At 38.4% G+C, this 24466-nt stretch overlaps 1 protein-coding gene across 1 annotated transcript in view; it reads right to left on the reverse strand.

The window, feature by feature from the left end:
- LOC128855095 (uncharacterized) overlaps window positions 1-22790 on the reverse strand; it is a 120876-nt gene extending 98086 nt beyond the window's left edge. The window contains exons 1-2 of the mRNA XM_054089720.1: window positions 22578-22790; window positions 22287-22497 (exon numbers count right to left, since the gene is read on the reverse strand). Of these exons, the coding sequence (XP_053945695.1) occupies window positions 22287-22497; window positions 22578-22651 (285 nt within the window). The 5' untranslated portion in view covers window positions 22652-22790. The remainder of the gene's footprint in view (window positions 1-22286; window positions 22498-22577) is intronic.
- Window positions 22791-24466: the final 1676 nt, after the last annotated feature.

The raw sequence follows: 24466 nt of genomic DNA on the forward strand, positions 1-24466 counted from the left end.
GTCATATTTAAAGAATATTGTGTGAAATTTTCATTAATTTTTATGAAGAAATGAGTTGGTGGCAGCGAATCTTCGCGGACGTCTCATAAAAAAGTTTTATTGCGGTGTCCCTCAGAACTCATTACTGGATCAACTAAAATCAAAAAACCAAATTGATTTCATCAGCTAATAAAGTTTCACAGGTAACAACGTCGAATTTTTTTTTTTTTTTTTTAATTTTTTAAAGCGCTTTGAAGTCAAAACACCGATTTTTCATAAAAAAAACTTGAAAACTTTGTTGTTTTAAAATATGACAAAATTTAAAAAAAAAAAAAAACTCGACGTCATTACCTCGTGAATAAAGTAAAGAAACAAAAAAACCAAATTTGAAAAGAATCGGTGCAGTAGATATGAATCTACAGTGGACACCGACCGTAAAAAACGCAAGTGTGAGAAAAACGCGTTTAAAGATTAGGTAGCTATTTTCGGCAGCGTGAAATCCGGTTGGAGAGGTAGATACTTAATCCTTTGTGTCTTTGTCAATTTTACTCTAATGCACTTCAAACTTTCACACAATAATCTTAAGATGTTATAGAATAATTTAAAAAAAAAAAAAAAAAATGAAAAAAAAAAAAAAATTCCATACTACCCCCTTAACCACCCTTTATAAGCATATAATTCCCATTTTTTTAGTACAACAAGCAAATTGTAGAAAAACTCAAAAAAATTCCAAAGCATCATCTGACCTGCCGAAATAACAACCCGAGAATTTTATAGGCATTTGGGAGAATAAAAATGCATTTACCGCCACGATAAAATGTCCTCCAAAGTTAGATGTTAGTTGAGGAAAGAATTTCTAATTTATTAATATTTCTTTCAAGTCTTCTTGTAGCAACTCGCGAGCATGAATGATCACTTTAATTACGTCTTCCACAAATCGACACCCTCGTATTTTCATACGCTTTGAAGTTGCTTTTGGTAGTACTGGAGAAAATTCCTTTACAACGCATTGACCAAATTTGTCTCCCCTGCGGCAATTCCAACAATGAAACTCATAAGCCAAGCCGAATTTTAGACAACGCGACTACCTAAACCAAATGCTGCTCACATTTTTTACGCTTTTCTATATACCTACAACACCGATTTCAAATGGTATGATAGCTAATATCCCGGGACTAAATACTATCACCATTAAGGGCAACTAGAAGTGGACCAATTGTCAGCACAACATCTAAATCGCACAAAATTTAATGTTAAAGAATTTTCCTTTTTTTAATTTCTCATTCATTACATTATTTATACCCAATGAAATGACAACACTTTCTAATCTCCTTTCATGCAACTTAAATGCATTTCACGTGCATATGTATGTGTGTACTTATACAAGTACGAGTATATCATGCAAGACTTATTGTCATAAGCCAGATGTAACTGGAATGTTGACATTTCGTTTTAGATCAAAGTGCAGATTAGTACGAATTCAAACACAATTTTTAACTTTTATGGCTAAGCATCAAAATGCAGATTTTTATAAAATTGCTTTATAAATCACACATACAAGCACCTACATATGTACGAGTGTGTGTGGATGTGGAAATCTGCAAACATATCGAGTTTAATTAAAAATAAAATATAAAATAGCTGAGTAAACAGAAAATTGAAAATTTTCTCTCAAAACACATACAGTGGTTACCAGAAGTGTTTTGCCTAGTCTCTTGAATGTAGAAATTTGAATTTTTTTATATTGCTGTGGACGATTTTACTATTTTAAATGATTAAATATTAAAGGAAATTATCATTAAAGTAGGCGCGAGTCAACACTTCTCTGCTGGCTTCAGATAACTGGACTCTGCTCACGGGACGAAAAATTTGCATGTGAAAGCAGCAAAAAAGTTCTTGAGCAAGATTCGTTGCTAGCGAGAAAAATACTTATGTGAGTCACTGTACTTAACACATACATACGTAAATGTGTAGCTCAATCTGTAAATGTGAAGTTTCTAAAATATTTATTAACAAGAAGTAAATATGGCTGGCTAACTGTGAAGAGGAAATTGCTTTGTTTACTTCAGAATGCTAAATGAAGCCTACACATTTTTCATCACAAATAGCTGGGCAATAAAATAAGCGAAATATTGTTTAAAAATAATTTAAATAATAAATTTCACAATTTAAGGAAGATGTAATATTTTCACTAAGATATGAAAATTTAATAATACATATTTTAGTGTACATGTTTTGTGAGCTGCGTGTGACATTGCACAGGATATGCAGATACAAAAATATATAAATAATTGGCATGTAAATTAATTTGTAAAGGGTTTTCCAATAACAGGTGTTAGGTGTTAAACAGGAGTGTTGATTAACGATTTTTTATGGCCGGAATTGGATAGTACTGATCTGGACAACGTTTACTTTCAACAAGACGGTGCTACTTGCCACACAAGCAACGAAACCGTTGATCTTTTACGGGAAAAGTTTCCGAACCGAGATCTTGTGCTTAACACCTTGTGACTTTTTTCTTTGGGGACACGTGAAAGAGTACGTCTACGCCAACAGCTCAGGGTTGATTCACGACCTCAAAGATGGAATTCGTGAGGCTATTGAGGATATAGGGCAGCCACTTTCCAATTCGATTATGGAAAATTTCATGAAAAGGATATTGTCCTGTAGGCGTGGTCGTGGTGGTCATTTGCCTGATGTTATTTTCCACTATTAACGGCATACCTTCCGCTTTGTAATGAAATAAACATCCGATCATTTATATTAAAAACATAGCATTTTTCTTTACATATCAAAATAAATTGATCGGTGTTTGGTCAAGCTTTTCCTCCAATTTGTGGTGCATGCCTTGGTTTTCACAAAGATGTTTTTTTAGGAGAAACTTTCATGATAAGCTTCATGATAGAAATTTGGAAGGGCGGTTAGTGATTGCCCGCTGATGAGCGACCACCGTTCAGAAAAAATATTTTCTATCAATTGCTGATTCATGCTCAATGTAGGTTTCGAACTCGAGACAGCCGAATGATAGTCACACAAAAACCATTCGGCTTATGCGCGCAGTATGGCAGTCCCAAGTAGGCGGCGACCAAAGATAGTAAACATCCTTCGATTTTAATGCAAATTTGTGTACGAGCTACTTTCACCTCGAAAACAAAAAATGTGAAACTTGGTTACGATTGGTTTACTACAACGCACCTTTTCTTGATTGGCGCGAGAAAAGCTTACGCGATTTCGGTCGAGCTTAGCAAAACGCGCCAGTCGTTTCTTTCTCGTGCTAACCGAAGCCAATTGAACACACAAAGTGAAGCTAAGTCCTTATCCATCTGATCATTCCAACGCAAAGGAGGCCTTCCTCTTCCTCTGCTACCACCAGCTGGTACTGCATCAAATACTTTCAGAGCGTGAGCGTTTGTATCAATTCGGACGACATGACCCAGCCAATGTAGCCGCTGGATCTTTATTCTCTGCACTATTTTTATGTCGTTGTAAAGCTCATACAGCTCATCGTTCCATCTGATGTTCGCCGTTGCCAACGTGCAAAGGTCTAAAAATCTTGCGCAGAATCTTTCTCTCGAACACTCCAAGTGATGCTTCATCGGATGTTGTCATCGTCCACGTTTCTGCGCCTTACGTTAGGACGGGCATGATGAGAGTCTTGTAGAGTGTTAGTTTTGTTCGTCGTAAGAGGGCTTTACTGCTCAATTGCCTGCTTAGTCCAAGGTAGCACTGGTTGGCAAGAGATATTCCCCGTTGGATTTCTAGGCTGATATAGTTATCGGTGTTAATGTTAGTTTCTAGATAAAAGAAGACTCTTACAACCTCGAAATCATAATTGTCAAGACTGACGTGGGTGCCGATATGCGAGTGCGAGTTTGACCACCAGACCCATTCGCTTTGCCCATTCATACAGTTTGGAAAAGGCAGAACTAACAGCGCGGTTGTTAGGGCCGATGATGTCAATATCATCGGTAACATAGCTCACAATTGTACGCTCTTATAAAAATTGTGCCTGAGCGATCAAGTGGCGGCATATAGGTAACTCCTAGAAAAGATGATGTTCATTGATTCTCCTTTAGTGGATCTTTTCCAAGACTTGAGGGCATTGTGAATATATGGCCGATGGTGGACTTTCCAGGTCTAAAGCCACACTGATAAGGTCCAATCAGTTGGTTGATGGTATTTACAAGACTAGTCCCGCTATAACAGCTCCTCACCGCCATGTTTGCTCAGCCGGCAGTCCATCAGCTCCCGCGGCTTTGCTGTTCACTAGTCGCGTTAACGCTATTCTCACCTGGCCATGCTCAGGTAGCAGAGCGACAGTTCCATCGTCAACGATTGGGCTATCGGGATCTTCACATTCTCTGTGACATGCGCAGCTGTCACTGTTGAACAGGTTCAAGAAGTGTTCCCTCCAAAATTTAAGATTGCTCTGTATGTCAGTCACCAGTTTGCCGTCTTTGTTCTTACAGAAAAACGCCCCGGTCTTAAAACCTTCTGTAAGCCGCCGAACTTTCTGGTAGAATTTTCGGGCGTTTTTCCAGTTGGCCAGCATCTCAAGCTCCTCGCACTCACGTATTTCGGCCTCTCGTTTCTTTTTTCGGATAATACGTAGCGATCCCCCATGGCTCGCGTTGCGCCCGATCTATAGGCAGCATCTTTTCTTTCTGCGGCAGTACTCTCTGAGAGCAGGAGTCGGGTAGCGAATCTTCTGGCTGTCTGTTGTAATTGCAGCTTTTCGATGTCGAACATGCTTTGCGTAGGTAGATTCACGTTGTTTGCTGCACAGAGACGTGTGCGTAGTTTGGCTGCAACAAAGTAATGATCGAAGTCGATTTTGGGTCCTCGGATCGTACGTACATCTAATACAATAGAAGCGTGTCTTCCATCTATCACAACGTGATCGATCTGGTTTCGCGTTTTTCGATCAGGAGACAGCCACGTTGCTTGGTGCATTGTTTTATGCTGGAACCTGGTGCTGCAGACTACCATTTTCGGGCCCCGGCGAAGTCGATCAGCCTCTGTCCGTTACCGGTTGTTTCGTTGTGCAGGCTGAATTTTCCGACTGTGGGACCAAAAATCCTCTCCTTGCCCACCCTGGCGTTGAAGCCCTCAAGCACGATTTTTATGTCGTGGTGAGGGCAGCGCTCATAGGAACGTTCCAGGCGCTCATAGAAGGAATCTTTGGTCGCATCGTCCTTCTCTTTCGTCGGGGTGTGGGTGCAAATGAACGATATGTTAAAAAATCGGGATTATTGCGAAGCGCTCGTCCACCGGAGTAATCGACAGTACTTGGCGACGAAGTCTCTCTCCCACAACAAATCCGACACCGAATTTGAGCTTCTTTACATGGCAGCGGTAGTAGACCTCGAAAGGTTCAAAGTTTTTCTTACCTTGTGCCGTCCATCGCATCACTTGAATGGCAGTGATGGCAGCCTTTACTCTCACGAGGACATCAACCAGGCAGGCTAGGCAGAGGCACCTTCCGCATTAAGGGACCGGACATTCCAAGTGCATGCCCTCATATCATAGTCCTTAGTTCGTTTGCAGGGGTCGTCCACAGTATGGGACGTTCTCATTCGAGGCTTTTTAAATATTTTCATTGATTTTTTAATGGCGGGTCCCAAGCCCATCGCACAACCAACTATCCTGGAATGCTTCGCCTCCTCACGTTAGCTTCCTCCTGAACGGGTGCTCGGAAGCTACCCAGAGGATAATTGGGTTAATCCCGGAAGTTGTGAGCTGCTTGAACCATATGCAGAAGAATCGTCCTGGTCACTCCCAAGTCCTGCCCACTTTCCCCACTTGCGTGGACTTCTGCATATGGAACCATCCTCCATCATGTCTGCAGATACAAAGCCAACCGAGTGGCGGCCGCGTGTAAGACCACTTGGCTACGATGGATAAGTAATTGTAACATGAATTTACATACATCTAAACAAATGCATATTTCGCTTTTCTTTCGTTAGCCATTGCATATCGCAACTTCAATAACACTTGGAAAAGTAAGATTCCCATAAATAAAGATTACAAACAGAGGTATGTAAGCCACCTGCATACACACATGAACACAAATAATTCATTTCAATTATGGAATATACGAAAATTTACATCAACTCATACACTTGTATATAAATTTACTAAATGCTTGATTATCTGCGGATTACATTAGCACTGCTTTTCATTTACAAACCAGCAGCGACAAAGCAACAACAACTTTCAACAAATGAAAGGCAGACAAGAAATGAGAATGGGAATGTCATTCAATACCGGCGCAACAAATTAAGCATCTTTGGAAAATCGTACAAGTAGATTTATTTAATACTGTCTCACATACAAATGCACTTGCATACAATAAATAATCTTACAAGTGTTTCTGCAATACCAACACACATACGCCCCTGGACGAATGCTGCGGCTTCTGTGAGAGAACACAGAAAAAACAAAAAACACAAAGCAAACAATATATTTTGGCTGATTAATGTTAGTGAGCTATGCATGTACGCATCCAAGTATGTGTGTGTGTATGCGTGGGCAAGAAACTTCATCCTAGGCTTTTGGTCGAAAGTCTCGAGGGCTCAAGCGCCCGTGAACGGCATAGTGTGAGCGCCAATACAATCCCAAGTGCATGTTAACACGCTTGTAAGCATGTTTTCCAGCACTCACTATCTCTGCTGCTGCTGCTCTCTAATTTGCTCTCCTTCCGAAGTTCACTTCTTAAAACGCCACCTTCTCTTCCCCTTATTTATGCTCATTGTTTTCGCTTACATCCATTCGTTTTGCCTCCTGTGGCCATCTTTTGTTTATTCACAATTTATTGTGCACTTACTTGTATTGTTTTTCCCTGCTCTTATAAAGCTTATCCCTCTCTCCCTTAATGCCTTTCTTTCACAACTTGTACTTGAGACTTGTACGGTTTTCGAAGAATTTTTTTCTCTAACTCTGGTACAGGGTCGGTCAGATTAGAGCTTCTTGTATGAATAAAAATAAACATAGGGGGACGAGAGTTTATTCTCTGTTATTAGCATACCAATGCAGCTTAAGGTATATAATTTGTGAATGATTAATGACGCGAATGTCCGCAAATGTTACAGGTGTCGATTCTTCAATGGCTTTTAAGCAGTCAAATGCCGATTTTCAGTATATTGTTTCATAAGTACCACAAAAATTTTCGAAATCAATTTTTTCAAAAATTGTAATTGTTGCACAGGTCTCTAGCAATAATTTGGCTTTTACAGATTGAAAAAATATCAATTAGTCGACGAGTTATAGCCAAAAAACCATATAAACAATTTTGCTCCGATTTCGAACTTCGAAGGCCGATTAAAAAAAAATTCGAACTAACATAAAAAAACGGCGCGATACGGGTCTTCTAATTTCGCCTCTATTTTCGCCCGCCACTCTCAGAATGGACCTAATTTTTGCTAACCTGAATTTGTTCCACAGTGTAATTGAAGGCCTTCCTAACAAATTCGAGGCGAATTCTTTCTCTGAAAGCCTCAACGTTTCTAGTTTATCCACATAACCACATTTGGACCCACAGAACATAGGCGTTAAATCAGCAACCTTGACGATCAAATTGCTACAGAATATTCTGTATATATTCTTTCCAGGAATTTATTCTGCAATAAATTGACTCTTTCACTGATCCTGTGGCATATTTCACCGCTCTTTTGGAACCATATATTGCGAATATTATACGATAAACAATAGCCCAAAAGGCACATGCAGTCGAAAAGGAACCAAAGTCAACGGTTTCTGCTTTCTGCACCCTGATTAATAGGAAAAAAAGAGGAATTTGGATAGGTTGTTCGGGAAAACACATTTTTTAAACACAAGCAGTCGTTCAGTTAAAATTAAAATGAAAACAAAAGTCCAATTAAGGCTAATTATATCGGCCACAATCTCAATTCTCCTGTACGGCAGCGAAGTATGGGAAATTGCGATAAACTGCAAAGACAAACGCAAAGCACTGAAGGCTGTGCAACGCACAACAGCACTGAGAGTTGCCACAACCTACCGCACTCTATTTGGCGCTGCAGTCCTTGTAATCAGCGGGAAGATACCCTTGTCGACCTCCTAGCCTGGGAACGAATGAATGCGTGGGACTCCAAGATGAAACATGCCACCACTAGCGTCGCGGAATGGGGATGCCAAACCAAGTTGCCCCGGCAAAGCCGATGAGACACTGAACCAAGTGGCAGATGGATGGTGAAACTTTTTCCATCAATATGCAAATGGGTCCAAACGGCGTGGAATTCAATTCCTTTTTAACTCAGTTCCTTCTGAGCGAAGACGAGGAATACACGTTTTTTTAGTGGTGACAGATGGCTCGTGCAAAGAGATGCTCTGAGGAAGCAGATTGGTGACATCGCGCCGAGCAACATAATCAGCAAAATGCTCGAACGCGAGGACAGTTGGGACGTGATAAAGAAATACATCGAGAGCGTACTACGAAAAAAAAGATAGACCTCGACAGAGTGCAGCAAAGTGAAGCCGCACAGATAGACACATAATAAGGTGAGCCTATAGCATGAAAGCTGGCTACAACTATGAGGGACCCAGACGTGGGTGAATAGAATTTGTCCTTTATGGATGCTGTTCTTGGCCCTCCCGAAGTAATACAGAAAGTAGTCCCGTGAAGGATGTCTCCCCAAAAGAAGAGAAGAGACTGTTTTAGTGGCCACACCACTCGACACAGTAGACGACAGTCATTGTAAGTGTGAAGGCATTATGAACCCTACCTTACAAAAACAAAAATAATATGCTCTACCGGACCCTTAGGGGAACTTGTTATCCCTAGAGGGCGCGTCCCCAGGTTGTGGATAGAGGCACGCCTCCCAGATATGGGTGGTAGAAGGACATCTCACGCGAAACACATAGGTCGAAGATGTAAAGTTAGTTAAAAAAAACTCCCTCAACCCAAGGTGTGATGCGACGCGTGCCTATTGGATGGGTTTGGCAGCCTGGCAGCTGTCTTCTAACGGAGCCCTCCTGACAACAGGCCACCTCAAGTTGTAACGGTGGCTTTAGCATGGTATGGGGCGCTGGCTGTCATGGCTGGCCGATTATTTCCCCGTATCCTCTTTAATCACCGCACATGGCGACAAGTGCAGCCCCCTGGCGGGGGCTAAGAATACGAAACAGTAATGAACAAAGAAAAAACTAAAAAATTGGATTGCATCCACAAACGGACAGACAAGCGGACTTACCCATTGACAAAATAGATAGACAAATAGACTACACGGACCGAAACCAGCGAACTCAGGAAGTTGGAAACTTCCATGGAGGATGGAATGGAATACGGGACTCTCACTAAACAACTTTGACACTACAGTCTACACAGATGACAGTAAAATGGACAAAATGCGAAAGTACTGGCAATTGGGGAAGCTTGTTGGTTACTAATCGCAGACTTCTATTTTAAGGATCTTACCGCTGATGGAACAAAGCAGGAATAGCCTTTCCACCTTGAGAGACATCGGAGCATTGAAGGTAATGAAAAAGCAGATGAACTGGCAAGAAGGAGATCTGCCATGAATAATGCTTTTACAGAATCGGTATTCACACCGTTAGGTGTAGTCAAGAAAATAGTTTTCCTAAAACACCTCCGAATCGCGGATTGTAGAGGGAGAGACCAGACGAAATGCAAAATTAGTAGAACGCTATGGCCCACCTACAACCTTAAGCAATCGTCAACATTGATAAACATGAAACGACGGGACGCCTGGAGACTAACGGCAGTCATAACCGGCTTTTGGTCTGTCGGAGAACAAGCAGCTATAATGGGGATCCCTCGAACAATTGTCTAGCTTGGATGTCTACAACCTGATAAGGTTCCTGAACCGCACAGACTGGACATATTCATGCTGCAAATAACTGGGAAACAAGTTGGTAAAGAGGATGTGGTAACAAAATGGTGCGGAAGCGCTAGTTGGATTCTGGACGAATCACCACTTAAACCAACCAACCAACCACGCTCCACCAAAAATCTCAACATGAAAAAGGCACGATTGGTACCAACACAATTGCAAGATAATAGATAAAATATAAGAGCAGATGTATTTTTGACAAGGCAGCTCGCACGATAGCTGCTCGCTATTCTCCAGATCTAGCGCTCAGTGATTTCTAACGCTTTCCTCAACCCAAGAAACAGCTCAGGGGCAGGAAATGTAACGACGATAATAATATGTTTGCTAGCGTAGAAGAGTATTTTGAAGAAAAGAGAATAGTTTTTCTTTTAACTCGCCAATGAATAGGAAGAATGATAAATACATTCTGTCAAAAAAATATTGGGACGTGTTCATTTAAAAAGCGCACGTTACACATACGCGTATGTTTATATTTTTTTTGCTGGAATAGGGGTACAACTTTTCTCTATAGTGTCACAGGGTTTGAGCGAGATCTGTCAATTAGCTTTCGCATTTAATTATATCAGCCTATGTCGAATGTGCTTTACCAAAAGCTCGGGTCTACGAATGGAAGATTTGCCGCGATCTGTTCAAAGTCAAAGAAATAGTGCTGGAAACCCATCAACTTGCAACATTTTACACCATCAAATGGGCATTAGACACGTGGCCACCTAAGGTGGATGAAGACATGCTTGAGCAAGTAAATTCGGACCCAACGTTTATCCAGCGCATCATAACAGATGATGAGACGTGGGTATATGAGTTTGACATGTAAATCAGCCAGCAGGCGGTTGAATGGCGCTACCTACATGAGCCGAAACCCAAAAAACCACGTCAAAGTCGGTCAAAAGTGAAAGTCATGTCACTCGTTTTCTTTGATTATCATAGCGTTGTGCACTCAGAATTCGTTCCAATTGCTCCTACGGTAAATAAAGAATATTATTTGGAATTTGTGCGACCTTTTAGAGAGAAAGTGCGTAGGAAACGGCCCAATTTGTGGAAAGATAACTCATGGATCTTGCACCTTGATAACGCACCGTCTCACAAAGCTCATATTGTGAACACTTTTTTGACCAAAAACTCGACAAATACCATCGAACAACCAACGCATTCACCGGACTTAGCCTCTGAGACTTTTTCCAAAGCTTAAATTGCCACTCTGCGGACGCCGCTTTGAGTCGATAGAGGCCATTAAGGAGAATTCGCTGAAGAAGATCTCTTCAAACGGGTTTAACAGGTGCTTTGATGACTGGACTAATCGTTGGCATTCGTTACTTTGAATGGAGCCTATTTTGAAGGCTACAAAATAAATTTTATGATTTAACAAATATTTTGCGTTTTATTGAACAATTCCCGGTACTTTTTTGACAGAATGTATATAAATAAATAAGTAAATTCCATAATTTACTCCGTGGTAGTGAAAGTTCCCAGACTACTATTCCCAACTTTGCATAAGAACTAAGTTGTTAACAATTCGTCGCATAAAAACTTCCAAAATGGAATTTGGCAATGAATTATTGAGTTTTACAATGTAGTGTTGCCGCTGTCGATAGACTGGAATTATTGAGTAGCCCGCACTTGATCCAGGTGGCTACTCCGTTTATTTTTTCGAGGCCCGGTATTGGTTGCATAAATGCCTGCATAATATTGGACGCTTTGCATATGAAGCAGAATATAAAACGCAAGGATTTCATAAAATCTTTGTCATTTTCTCTCGTCTTGCTTGTCGAAGCATAATTAAAATATTGCCTCGGGAGTTGCGGTTTCTCATTCAGCGTTGTACGCTTCGTTCTAACGAGTAGGAAAACCAGAGAAAAAACCGGGAATAATGTCCTCTGAATTTGGACAGAAAATATACAAAAACAGTCGCCCACTGCAAAAAAAAAAAACTTTTTGGTCAAGGCACCACCAAGAATTTTCATGGAATGCGAAGAGTAAAAATTTTCAATTCTTACCATGAAATTTTTATGTTTGTTGTTGCAAAATATTGTAAAACATTTGATTAGTATTCCTTTTGATTGTCTATCTCATATCTCGTTATTGTTGTTGTTGTAGCAGCATAAATATTCACCATACTTACATACGAGGAATGCTGCTGGAGTGGCAATCCTTGGCCGGATATAAATCCGGGACGTTTCGGTAACAGAGAACCGACTACCGTGGAAACGATCTCATATCTAGAATTTACAGCTGGTTTTCGAGAAAAAATAGTCCAATAACCGAAGCTATTCACAATGCACTGGAAGCAAAGGCTTCCCAAAAAATTTTGTGTGGTAGCAAACCCGGTACCCAGTTTTATTCGCTTACCCATTCACATCGACACCATCTACGGGAATAGTTTGCGCCAAAAATACGCCAATAAATCCATCCGTAGCATATTTCAATAATATTTGAAGGCTCTCAAGCGAAGGCGCGCACCCATCTTAGTATATTTCCTACCCAACATCTTCCAAAATAGAGCCCATGCAAACTGCAGCAATTTTCCTAACAACACACTACTAAAAAAGAAACTCGCACTTCAGAGACCCTGCACTTTACCTCCTTCCTTTATGTATTATTTTACATTTGTTTTTGTTTTACTTGTTTTTTTTTTTCCTTTGTATTTCTTGCATCCCTACTTTTCGTTGTAATTATCTGCACGTTATTTGTGGGTCAATAAAGTTTGATAGTTTCGTAAATTTTTGTTGCTGTTATTACGGTGAATTGCATGCTAGCAAACCATTGACCTGGCCACTTGTCTTCATATTCGTTGACCTGCCCTTTGCCGTGTACGATAAAGCGTTTGACCTACAACTGGAGTGGCAAAAGCCCAAAGTGTTGTGAAGATTTATGCATTTTTTGTTTTAATGCTGCGTTTATTTTTGAAAAACTAAATAACTGTATCACACACGAGTAAATATGTGAAAGTGAAGAAGTGTGTGGCTGAGTGAATGAGTTGTGGCTTATTTATTTGTGGCACGAGACTTTCAAATTAGCCGGATATGATGCAATAGTTTTTAGAAAAAAACAACAAAGAGGAAAAATATGCGTAGAAGTTCGAGGTGCACTTATTATCAACTAAATACATTGCAAAACTGAAAGTCGTAGATGCTAAGGCTGTTGGCCTGAAAGGACTTGAGGCACAAATAAAATCTGATGGCTGGGTTCGAGGTGAGTAGTCCAAAATGTATAGTCAATACTGGATAGAAATATTTGGAACTTATTTTATAGAAAGAAAGTGATATATGAGTATCCTCAGGTCTGTCTTGTCTGCCATGAGTGTTCCGGTATTTGGAATAGTATAATTTTCTGAACATAAATTATGTCATTTAGCTATTCACTCAACTAGAGACCGTAAAATTTCAGCATCTAATTCCACTCTCTCTTTTTTTTTTTTTTTTTAATTCCACTCTCGCTAGATAGCAAAGAATACCTTAACCAAGAAGTCTTTGATATGTTACTGAAATTATGATGGTTTTTTATGATGCTTTAGATTTTTGTATCTCCAAAGCGTCTCATCTTTTTTCACGTTCATTTTTGAACTGCTAAAAATATATACCGCGAAAATTATATAAGTATCTTTCTTTGCAGTGTAACATTGCTGCAACTCCGCTTTTGATGTGTGAATGAATTTGCAAGTTATTCTTCTTTCATTTGCAACAAACGAAATATTGTTGCCACAATTTTTGCGATTTTCATTTTGTCAGCGTTGCCTGTGTCGCTGCTTGTCGGATTACTTTGCTATTTTGCGTATTTTTCATGTTTTTGTTTTTTTCTCTCCCGTAGTTCAGTTTATGCTTTCGTTTTTACTTGGTTCGGCCGACAGCAGCTACTGGAGGTTTTTACCCACTGGCAACTCCATGACTCCTATTCGTGCATTTTTGAGTACTGAAATTTCCGTTTTGGTAACACTTCCGTTTGTAGCTTTTGATAGCCTGCCTCCTGCGCATATATTTTTGTCTCCTCTGTCTCCTCTCGCTTTTTAGCGGTTGCCTCCCTGGCTGTCAATTTATTTGTCACATTGTGTAGATTCATGCTAGGCTTCTCTAGTGACTTTGTACTCTCTATTCCCTTGATAATGGCGCATTTTTTTTTGTTTTTTGATTTTGAGTTTTATATTTATACAGCAAGTAAACAGGAAGCTATTTTTGACAAACTTGAGCCAAAATGCAATTTAGACTGCTGAGGATGACACAAGAGGGTTGAGTGGAATTCGAATGTATTTGAAATCTAAGCAGTTGAGAAAGGGACAGAGAGGCTGATGACCCTTTAAAGAAGTAGTTTGTAAACAATGGCTTGTAGGCATCGAGAATTAAAAAAAAAATGTTCACGATTAATAAATTTTATAACAAACACCATTTGGACTTTGTCATAATTCATTTAAAATTATTTATATCACAAAACCAGATTTTGATGCTTTAAAGTAAGAAAAATGTTAATATTTATATGTTCAGAATGGCACTAGACTTGAATCCGCAAGGGAGCAGAGGTCGCGGTCGACCAAAAAACACTTGGAGAAAGTCGATGCTGCGCGAATTAGCAGATGCCGACATTTCATGGGACGATTCAAAAACAACAGCACAGAACCGTGTACGGTGGAAGATACTTGTCGACGCCCTATGTTCCAGGAAGGAGTGGACAAGGAAAAAAAAATTGTGTTATATTAATATTTTTTATCTTAATATTTTTAATGTTAATATTTAGTGTGACTGCCTATAGCATGAAAAGGGCATTTCAAAAAACGCGCTTAGATGCTCTTTTAAGGGGGGAGCCTGGTTTATGAGGTCTAAAAATTGCATCTCTTTGCGATTTTGTTTTTAAGGAAAAAATTAATTTAGCACAGCAAAGTTTTTTCTATCTTTTAATGAAGTGAAAGTATAAAAAATTTTTGTACTGGTTAAAATAAGTTGAAAAAAATGTTTAACATAGAAATTACTAGAGCGCTACAACGCTGGGGTTTCCAACTGGCGTACAAGACACAGCTCGTAATTATTATCTAAAGCAAAAAAATCAAATGGATTTCCAAGTATCATGATTTTTTATTCTAGATGAACTAAGAAAACTGAGAGAAATTCCAAAATTTCAACTTTTTGGAGGTTTTAAAGAAAAAACTGCCTTTCTATAAAAAAATATTCACTTCAACTTGGTATAAAAATCTTGAAAAAATTTTTTTATCTATTTTGTTAGTTCAAATAGAAGAGAATTTAATACTGAAGGGAACAAGCTATGATTCATTTCAAAAGGTTCATTAGTTTTTTTTTCATTCATGTACGTCAATTCAAAGAAATCATAAAAATGAAAAGTCGAGAAAAGAAGATAAAGTCGAGAAAAGAAGAAGTTGTCCGGTCACAGCGTAACTACCTAACGCTCGCCTACCTTTGGCTTTGTATCTACGGAAATATTGAGAATTAGGCTCTGTAACTTTGTGTGAATATTCTGAAATATATTCGGAATCGCTTAAAACGAAAAAAAAAATTGATTTTTTTGACCTTATAAACCAGGCTCCCCCCCCTTAAAATAAATTATATAAAAATTTAGATTTTTCAGGTTTCAAAATTTTTATTCAAAATACGACTTTTAACAATTACTGTATGTGTCAGAAAAGAGGAACCGTGATTATTCATGAAGTATAAAAGATATGTATTTAAAATTATTTTACATGAAAGTATGTAAAAACCTACGAGTCGCAATTAATCAATAAGCCGTGTAGTCTCCATCGTTGTCGAGTATAGCCTGGCATCTTCTTCATGTTTTGAACCAGCTTTTCTGCGTAGCTCGTCGACAAATAGGACTAGATTTTGCAAACATGATGCACGAGTTGGCGTCTGGCGACTGGGAATATCAATCAAATACTGCGACGCCATATTCTTGTTTTGTTGTTTCTCAATGTGCTTTTCTGAGAGCAGTGGCTTGGATGATGTGGGACGGTAGGATATGTGCGCCTCCTTCAGTTGTCGTTCGATGGTATTGAACTCACATCTATTCCCTTTTTAGCAAGAATTGGGCGTGCTTGGCGTAGTCGCAAAAAAGAATCCCGCTTACAAAGTTGGACGATCACTTTTCTTGGTTTTTTGTCATCTCTCGCTTCCAGCCGCGCTCGGAAAAGTCATAAACATTTCAAGTACACAAGTACACCTTGTACCGCTGCTTCCACATCACAACAAACTTTTTTGATTTTTTAATTGCTTTTGCAGCCGCGGCGTAAGACAATTTCGGCCCTTTCGAATGCGTGCATAAAAATACCGTCTCGAACGCTTTGCGTACTTCTCACTCATTTTTGTTTGGTGGCGTTTACGGGAAAGATGCGAGCGACACTAATCTGAGTTAGCACTTTCATCGTAGCCCTTGAGTGGGACTATTACGCAGCTAAAAGTAGAACTAAATATATCTTGAAGTTACAAGAAAAAAAAACCGGTTCATTTCTTCTGGCACAGACTGTATATGTAAAAAATGGCATCACTTAAGTGTCGACTAAATATCTACGTCTAAAACATCCGCAAAACAGTCAGATTATTGACAGCCTAATTTATTGTTAAAAATATTGTAAAATATTTTAATTTCCAATATTGATCTTATTTAAAAGTATTACATTTTGTTCATAGTTGGATTTATTACAATAATAATTTGCTAAGTTTATACTACACAAAAAATATAAATCTATTTCATTTCCATTTCTATTCACCTAAAATTGCTTTTTAATGTTCTGCTTTTTTCGCCCCTTTTTGCTTGCTTGCCAAACAGTTTTACGCCTTCTGTATTTTTACTATTGGATTTTTGCCTTCAGCCTTTTAGTTTTCTAACTTCATGATCACCGCGCAAGAGAGAGATCCGTTGCCATTTTGGCTACCAGGTAGGGTTGTATTTAGAGTGGTGAGTAGTGAATACCTAATCGAAGTTTACATCAATCAAGTCTGAGATCAAGACTGAGATCCTCAACACTTATTTTCTTAAGGAGTTTCAATCACTTTAATACGTTGTTTTGTTGTTTAAAATTGTGTGTCATTGTATTTGTATTGGCATCACCGGAGGATGTAGAACTTGTCCGAGTGCTGCCCTTATTGCACTTTCTTCCCTTCGACTTTCACGTTATTTCCATCCCTGCTCAAAGTGCAATCAGGTTAAAGAAAGTTTGCCTCTGGAGGCAATCTCTCAAGGGACACGGCGGCATATTTAGGCAGTTAACCCCGCATTTCTCTGGACTTCATACAGATCTCTCTATCCGCAAACTGAAGTTTGAGAGTCGTGCCAGGGCAGCGTTACCAAGTAGGCAGGAATTGAAAGAAGGGAAAATCTGTACCGATACTGGTACTTCTGCCTTTACTAACGATTACAAGATGAAATCGGGAGTCGGAGCAGGAATTCTCTCTAAATCAGCCAACTTATATATTTTCTTAAAACTGCCGAATATTGCTAGTGTTTTTTAGGCAGAAGTATTTGCACACCTGTAGGTAACGAGAAAGATATTAACAATTTTTCTTAGTCAAGCTGCCGTTAAGGCACTGACGATGCCATGGGGCAGATCCAAATTGGTCAACTCTTTCACATACTTCATTTTCCCCAACTCACATCTCTTAGAAGTGTCAAAAATAAATAGTTCAGCAGTTTCGATGTTCCCCAATATTTCGAGGAAAAATTTTTTCCTCGGTAATTTAGAATTAGAGCATTTTTTCTCATGAAAGAATAGAAGAGAATACAACTCCTTGGGAATATTTATGAGTAGGCTGTAAATGTACAGGATTAAAGTTTCAAAGAGGAGAGACAGCCGAAAGGATAAAATTGTAAACACTTCAATGTTCGACAAGGCCTCACTTGTTTTTGTAAAATTCTCCTTTTAAAATTTAATTCATCTATAGCTTACCCTTTCTCCATCTTATCAAAGAATATTTAATTACGGATAAAAGTTTGGCTGAATGGGTGCTCAACACCAGCGAGTGGTGGTGATGTTATCAAAAAAGTTGGATTTCTGCTTTTATTTAATTTGATTTATTTAAGAAAGATCTGTACTAATAAAATAATAATAATAAAAAAAAATCATAAATAAATTAATTGAAATAAAAAAATGAAATTAAATTTGAGGTGAAATAGCGGGCATATGAAATATCAATAAAAAATATTTCAAAAGCGTAGACAGATTTAATTTTCAACGCTTTCGTTTGAATTGCAAAGATAACCAGGAGCTATGAAGCACCAGCAACCACAACAAAACATAATGCAAAGCAAAATGAAATATACCTATTTGTTTGTGTGCTGATGTTTTCTTTTTAGGTGGAAAAAGTAATTCTATCTACAGGTAAATATGCGCAGTTAAGCGAGTGCGGGTGCAAAGATTGTATCAAACAACAATGAGTGTTAAATAATTAAACATCATTTAAGCAATTCATCAATAATTATTTCAGCATTTCGTATACAGCGTATCGCTTAAGGTGATTGCTAAGAAGCCCAATTAATTGAAGAAGAAAAGTGGGAAAGTAATCGAGCTCTTGCAAAAGTTGCCAAGCTAATGTAAGTTAATGTGTGTGTGTGTGTGTATGTGCGTGTGTGTGTGTGTGGTTGATTTGGTAAGATGATAGCTGACAAGAGACTGAAAATAGGAGAAGTGTAGGCCTGCGTTGTGGCCTACATATTATTTTACGAATAAATTCAAAGAATGGCGCGAATAGCAACAACAGCAATGTGAAATGGAGTAAGCGAATAGGGAAAATAAAAAGGATAGCATTAATGGAAATGCTGTGTTCAATCAATTAAAAATAGCAGCAGCATATTTATAAAAAACTTATTTAACAAATTAAACCAATATTATTACTGATGTAAATGAAAAAACGGGGCAACCCTATTTCGCTACGCAAGCACTGTTAAGCATCCGATTTTCTTGGGAGATGCAATTTTCTTTGAAAGCCAACATAACTTAACATAACATAACATAACATAACAAAATTTAACATAACAGAGCATAATTAAACTTAACTGAAAATAATTATCACATCATGACAAAACAACATAACTAAAAATAACATAACTTAATAAAAAAATAATTATCATAATTTAACTTAACATAATAAAATAACTTACTTAAGGTAACATAACGTAACATAAAATAACATAACATAGATCAATATAAAATGTGAATATAAAAATTAACTTAACATAATAAAGTCACATAACTTAAAGTAGCATCACATAATTTAACATAGCAGAACATAATTTAATATAAAATATCATAATTTAACATAAATTAGCCTAACATAATAAGGTAACATAACTTGACACAACATAACATAATTTAACATAACACAACAAAATTTAACATAACAGAGCATAACTTAATGTAACTGGAACATCATAACAAAACAACATAACTAAAACTACCATAACGTAATAAAAAAATAATTATCATAATTTAACTTAACATAATAAAATAACATAACTTAAAGTAACATAACGTAACATAAAATAACATAACATAGCTCAATATAAAATATGAATACAAAAATTAACCTAACATAATAAAGTCACATAACTTAAAGTAGCATAACATAATTTAACGTAACATAATTTAACATAGCAGAACATAATTTAATATAAAATATCATAATTTAACATAAATTAACCTAACATAATAAGATAACATAACTTAAAACAACATAACATAAATTAACCTATAACAAAATTTAACATAACAGCGCATATTATAACATAACTGAGCATAATTATCAACATATAACAAAACAACATTACTTAAACTAACATAAAGTAATTTAATTTAATATAATTATCATAATTTAACTTACCATAATAAAATAACATACCTTAAACTAACATACCATAACATAATTTAACATAACATAACAAAATTTAACATAGCAGAACATAATTTAGCATAACGTAACATAACAGAACATAATTTAATATAGTATTATAGAACGTAGTTTCGCTCAACATAGCAAAAAAAACTAAAAAGGAATTTTGGCCAATCATTTGATATATAAAGGGTGGTTAAATTTCAAGGGCTGATGTTGAATGTAAACCACACCTAACCGTCAAGCTTTTTTCTGCATTTCATTTGACATTTTCCAATTTCAGACTAACTCAAGTGGAACAATGGAAAGACACACAATCGACCAACGCGTTAAAGTTATTCAGGCTTATTATGGAAACAGGCGTTCAAATCAAAATGCATATCGCGCACTTCATCTTCAGTGATGAGGCACACTTTCACCTCAGTACATTCGTCAATAAGCAGAATTGCCGCATTTTGGCGAATGATAATCCAAGAGTGATTGCCGAAAAACCAACAGCACCCACAAAGAGTGACTGTTTGGTGCGGTTTATGGGCCGGCGGCATCATTGGGCCGTATTTTTTCCTAAATGAGGCCGGTCAGGCAGTTACTGTGAATAGTGTTCGCTATCGTGAGATGATAATGAACTTTTTATGACCCGAATTGAAAGATATGGATGGGGACGATATATGGCTTCAACAGGACGGTGCCACTTGTCACACAGCTAACGAAACAATGGCTCTTTTGCGCGAAAAATTTGATGGCCGAATAATCTGACGTTGCGGCGATATCAATAGGCCGCCAAGATCATGTGATTTAACACCGCTGGACTTCTTTCTTTGGGGTTATTTGAAAGAAAAGGTGTACGTCGATAAGCCAGCAAGAATTCAAGAACTAAAGGATGAGATAATTCGGCACATTAACGGCATAGAACCTCAATTATGCCTCAGCGTCATCGAAAATTTGGACCATCGGATGCAGGTGTGCCGCCGAAGCTGTGGTGGCCATTTGGCCAATATTTTGTTCCATGCGTAATTGAACCATACTAATATTGTCATAGTAAGGAGAAATGACAATAGTTTCTTAAAAAAATTGTATTTATTCAAAATCAACACCGGCCCTTGAAACTTAACCACCTTTTATTAGGTTCGCAACTAAATTTTCGCTGTTTTTTTGATGAAAATACAAATTTATTCTGAAAAAAATAGCTGCATGTGACTCATTGAAAGTATTGCCCATCACTGGCTACTACTTTTTCCCATCTTTCTGGTAGATCTCGTATACCGTCGCGGTAAAACTGTTCATCTTTTGAGGCTTTCCACGGATCGAGCCATTTTTTGATGTTTTCATATGAATGAAACTGCTGGTCAGCTAGACCATGTGCCATTGATCGAAACACGTGATAATTGGACGGCGCAATATCTGGAGAATATGGCGGGTGGGAACGATATCCCATTTCAGTATTTCCAGGTAGGTTTTAACGGGTTTGGCAACGTGCGGCCGAGCGTTGTCATGCTGTAGAATCACTTTTTCATGCCTCTCCGCGTATTGCGGCCGCTTCTCGTGCAGTGCTGAGCTCAATCGCATCAATTGACGTCGATACCGATGCCCAGTGATGGTTTCGCTTGGTTTTAACAGTTCATAATAAATAACACCAACTTAGTCCACCAAATACATAGAATAACCTTCGCAGCGTGAATATTCGGCCGAGGCGACGACGTAGAAGCATGTCCGGGCAGTCCCCATGACTTTCTTTTCCTTGGATTGCTGTAATGAATCCCGTCACGATGCGATGAAGAAACCCCTTCCTTTTTTGGCGCTGGAGCAGTTGTTCACAGGCAATGCAGCAAAAAAACGACATTCCTTGGTTTTAACTCATAAGGAACCCAGGCCCTCTGTTTCTGAATCATTCCAAAAGCGTGCAATCGATTAGAAATGGATTGACGGAGGAGCGAGGAGAACCAACTCGTGGGGCAGATACAAAGAATGCCAGCTTAAATTTAAGTATGCCATAAAGGCAGCAAAAACGGCGTCTTGGAGAGGCCTCTGTCAAAAGATAGAAAGTGTTTCGGAGACCAGTAGACTCCGGAAAGTAGTATCAACAAGTCCCAGCAACCCTAGCTACCTCATAAAAGAGAATGGCAATTGGACAACCAGCAGTGAAGAAACACTAGAATTACTAATGCAGACGCACTTTCCAGGTTGTCTCTGCAAAAAAGACAGAAGAACCCACCCTATTATTCACTACGAGAATCCCCCAATAGATTTTATAACGGAGGATAACATAAAATTTGCCATTGGCAGCTTCAAACCTTACAAATCACCGGGACCCAGTGGAGTCATTCCCGCTGATTTGCAACACACAAAAGATATGATTGCACCTACACTCGCCCTAATTTTTGAGGCAGCGATACGTAATAACTATATCCCCAAGAAATGGGCAGAAGTAAAAGAAGTATTCATTTCCAAAGGAGGGAAAACCACACATACGAAACCACAGAATTTCAGGCCAATTAGCCTATCATCCTTTTTGTTTAAATCTTTAGAGCAGAGGCTAGATATAAGTTTTTAGTTGCCAACAAAACGTGTTTTAATCCATATGTATTCTAAATTTTAACGTAGTTCAAATCCAGTTTAATCTTACCTTTTCGAATTCGGCTGTATGAAAATTTCCAACAGATATTGCCGCGGTCGGCTCATTCTTCATGAAAGATTTGGGTACACCTCGAATCTTATCAAGTTCATTTTGAAAGCTTTTTGAATCTACACACTTTAGAAACATGACTAGTAAACGCAGCGCCATCATTTGGGTGTTGAAATCGCCAACGAAGGGAATTGGAAACCAAATACAAGCTCTAAAAAATGTGTTTATGAGTATATATGTACATATATATGTAAGGAATGGTAAATTAGAAAAGTTTTATTGTATACTTACATAATGCCAGTTTCGGTTGTCGTTATTTTCTCAAGAACTCCTGGTCGAACGTTGCTCAACAGTTTATGTATCATTTCCAATAAATGGTAATGATAAGAGTCTATTCCTTTTGCTTCGTGTTGTAGACAACGAATCACATATGTATGTTACAGCAGAAGGGAAAATTTTTTCAAATTTTTCACGAACACCTTCTGTTTGAGTAATAATATTTGACTGAATATTCTAATGTGATATAAAGAATAATTAATTACAATCTTTTTTATATAAAAACATTAGTATTTAGTTTTACCAAAAACAAGTTCAGCCATGTTAAAATCAAATTATACGCTTCCGATTGTTTGCGTTGCAAAGATTGTCCTAATACTTGGAATCCCAAAAGCGTATCGCAAGTCAATTTCTTTTTCTTTAAAAAAAAAATTATGTTAATATGCATCAGTTACATAATAGAATTAAAATTGTTGTTTAATTAATGCAAATGAAGCAAGAATACATACCAGCTTTTTTGCTGCAATCGCTGCGTATATTTTTTGAATCGATCCCTTTATGTCCGCTAGACGTTAAATTAAAAATGCTTTCGTGGTGTGCCAAATTAAGCTTTTAAAAACTAAATATATTCGTGTCTTCAAACAAATTCTCTTGCAAACGTTTATATCATAGATGACTAGCCTTCTATCCTGATTCAATTATAATATAATTATAATTATAATTATGGAGGTTGAATTAGTTTTAAAGGTGTTTTTCGAAGATTTGGGGCTTTATTGTGAAAAAACGGTACAAAATATTTTATTCGAAGTATTGGCCATCGCTAGCTACAACTTTCGCCCATCTTTCGGGCAATTTCCGGATGCCGGTTCTCCAAAATTCTGGCCGCTGCTTGACTATCCATGACTCAACCCATATTTTGGTAGCCTCGTACGAGGAGAACCGCTGGTCCCCCAAATCGAGACTCATATGCCGGAACAAATGATAATCGGAGGGAGCTATGTCTGGACTATACGGCGGGTGGGGTAACACTTCCCAGCCAAGCGTTCCAAGGTATTTTTTGACAGGTTGAGCAACATGCGGCCGAGCGTTGTCATGTTACAAAATAACCTTGTCGTGCCTTTTTACCGTTTCCGGCCGTTTTTCTTTCAATGCCCGGCTTAAACGCATCAATTGCAGTCGGTAACGATCCCCCGTGATTGTTTCGCCCGGTTGGAGCAGCTCAAAATATACGACGCCGACCTGATCCCAACAAATGCAGAGCATGATTTTCTTGCCGTGAATATTCTGCTTGGCCGTCGACGTTGATGCGTGGCCGGGCAAACCCCATGATTTTTTGCGTTTTGGGTTATCGCAGTGGATCCATTTTTCGTCACCAGTCACCACCCGATGCAAAAAACCCTTCCGATTTTGTCGCTCGATCAGCAATTCGCACGTAAAAAGTCGCCGTTCGACGTCGCGCAGCTTCAACTCGTACGGACCCAATGTCCTTGCTTTTGGATCATTCCCATCGCTTTTAGACGCTTGCAAACGGTTGATTTATCAACGCCCAATGATTCAGCAAGCTCTTCTTGGGTTTGGCACGAGTCCTCGTTTACCAATTCCCCCAATTCCGCGTCCTCGAACTTTTTGGGCTGGCCAAGACGCTCCTTGTCTTCGGTGTGAAAATCACCACTTTTGAATCGTCGAAACCAGTACTCACATGTTGAAATCGACGGAGTATGGTCTGGGTAGGCCTCCTGCAGCAATTCACGGGCTTGGGAAGTATTTTTTTTTCAAATTGAAGCAGAAAAGCAAAGCTTCCCGCAAATTGCGTTTCGACGGCACGAAAGTTGACATACTCGGAGCACGAAAACACTGCGTTGTTTATACTTCAGCGAAATGACAGATACTGATAAACAAAGCCT

This window comes from Anastrepha ludens, chromosome 2 (assembly GCF_028408465.1).
Source record: "Anastrepha ludens isolate Willacy chromosome 2, idAnaLude1.1, whole genome shotgun sequence".
Taxonomy (NCBI): domain Eukaryota; kingdom Metazoa; phylum Arthropoda; class Insecta; order Diptera; family Tephritidae; genus Anastrepha; species Anastrepha ludens.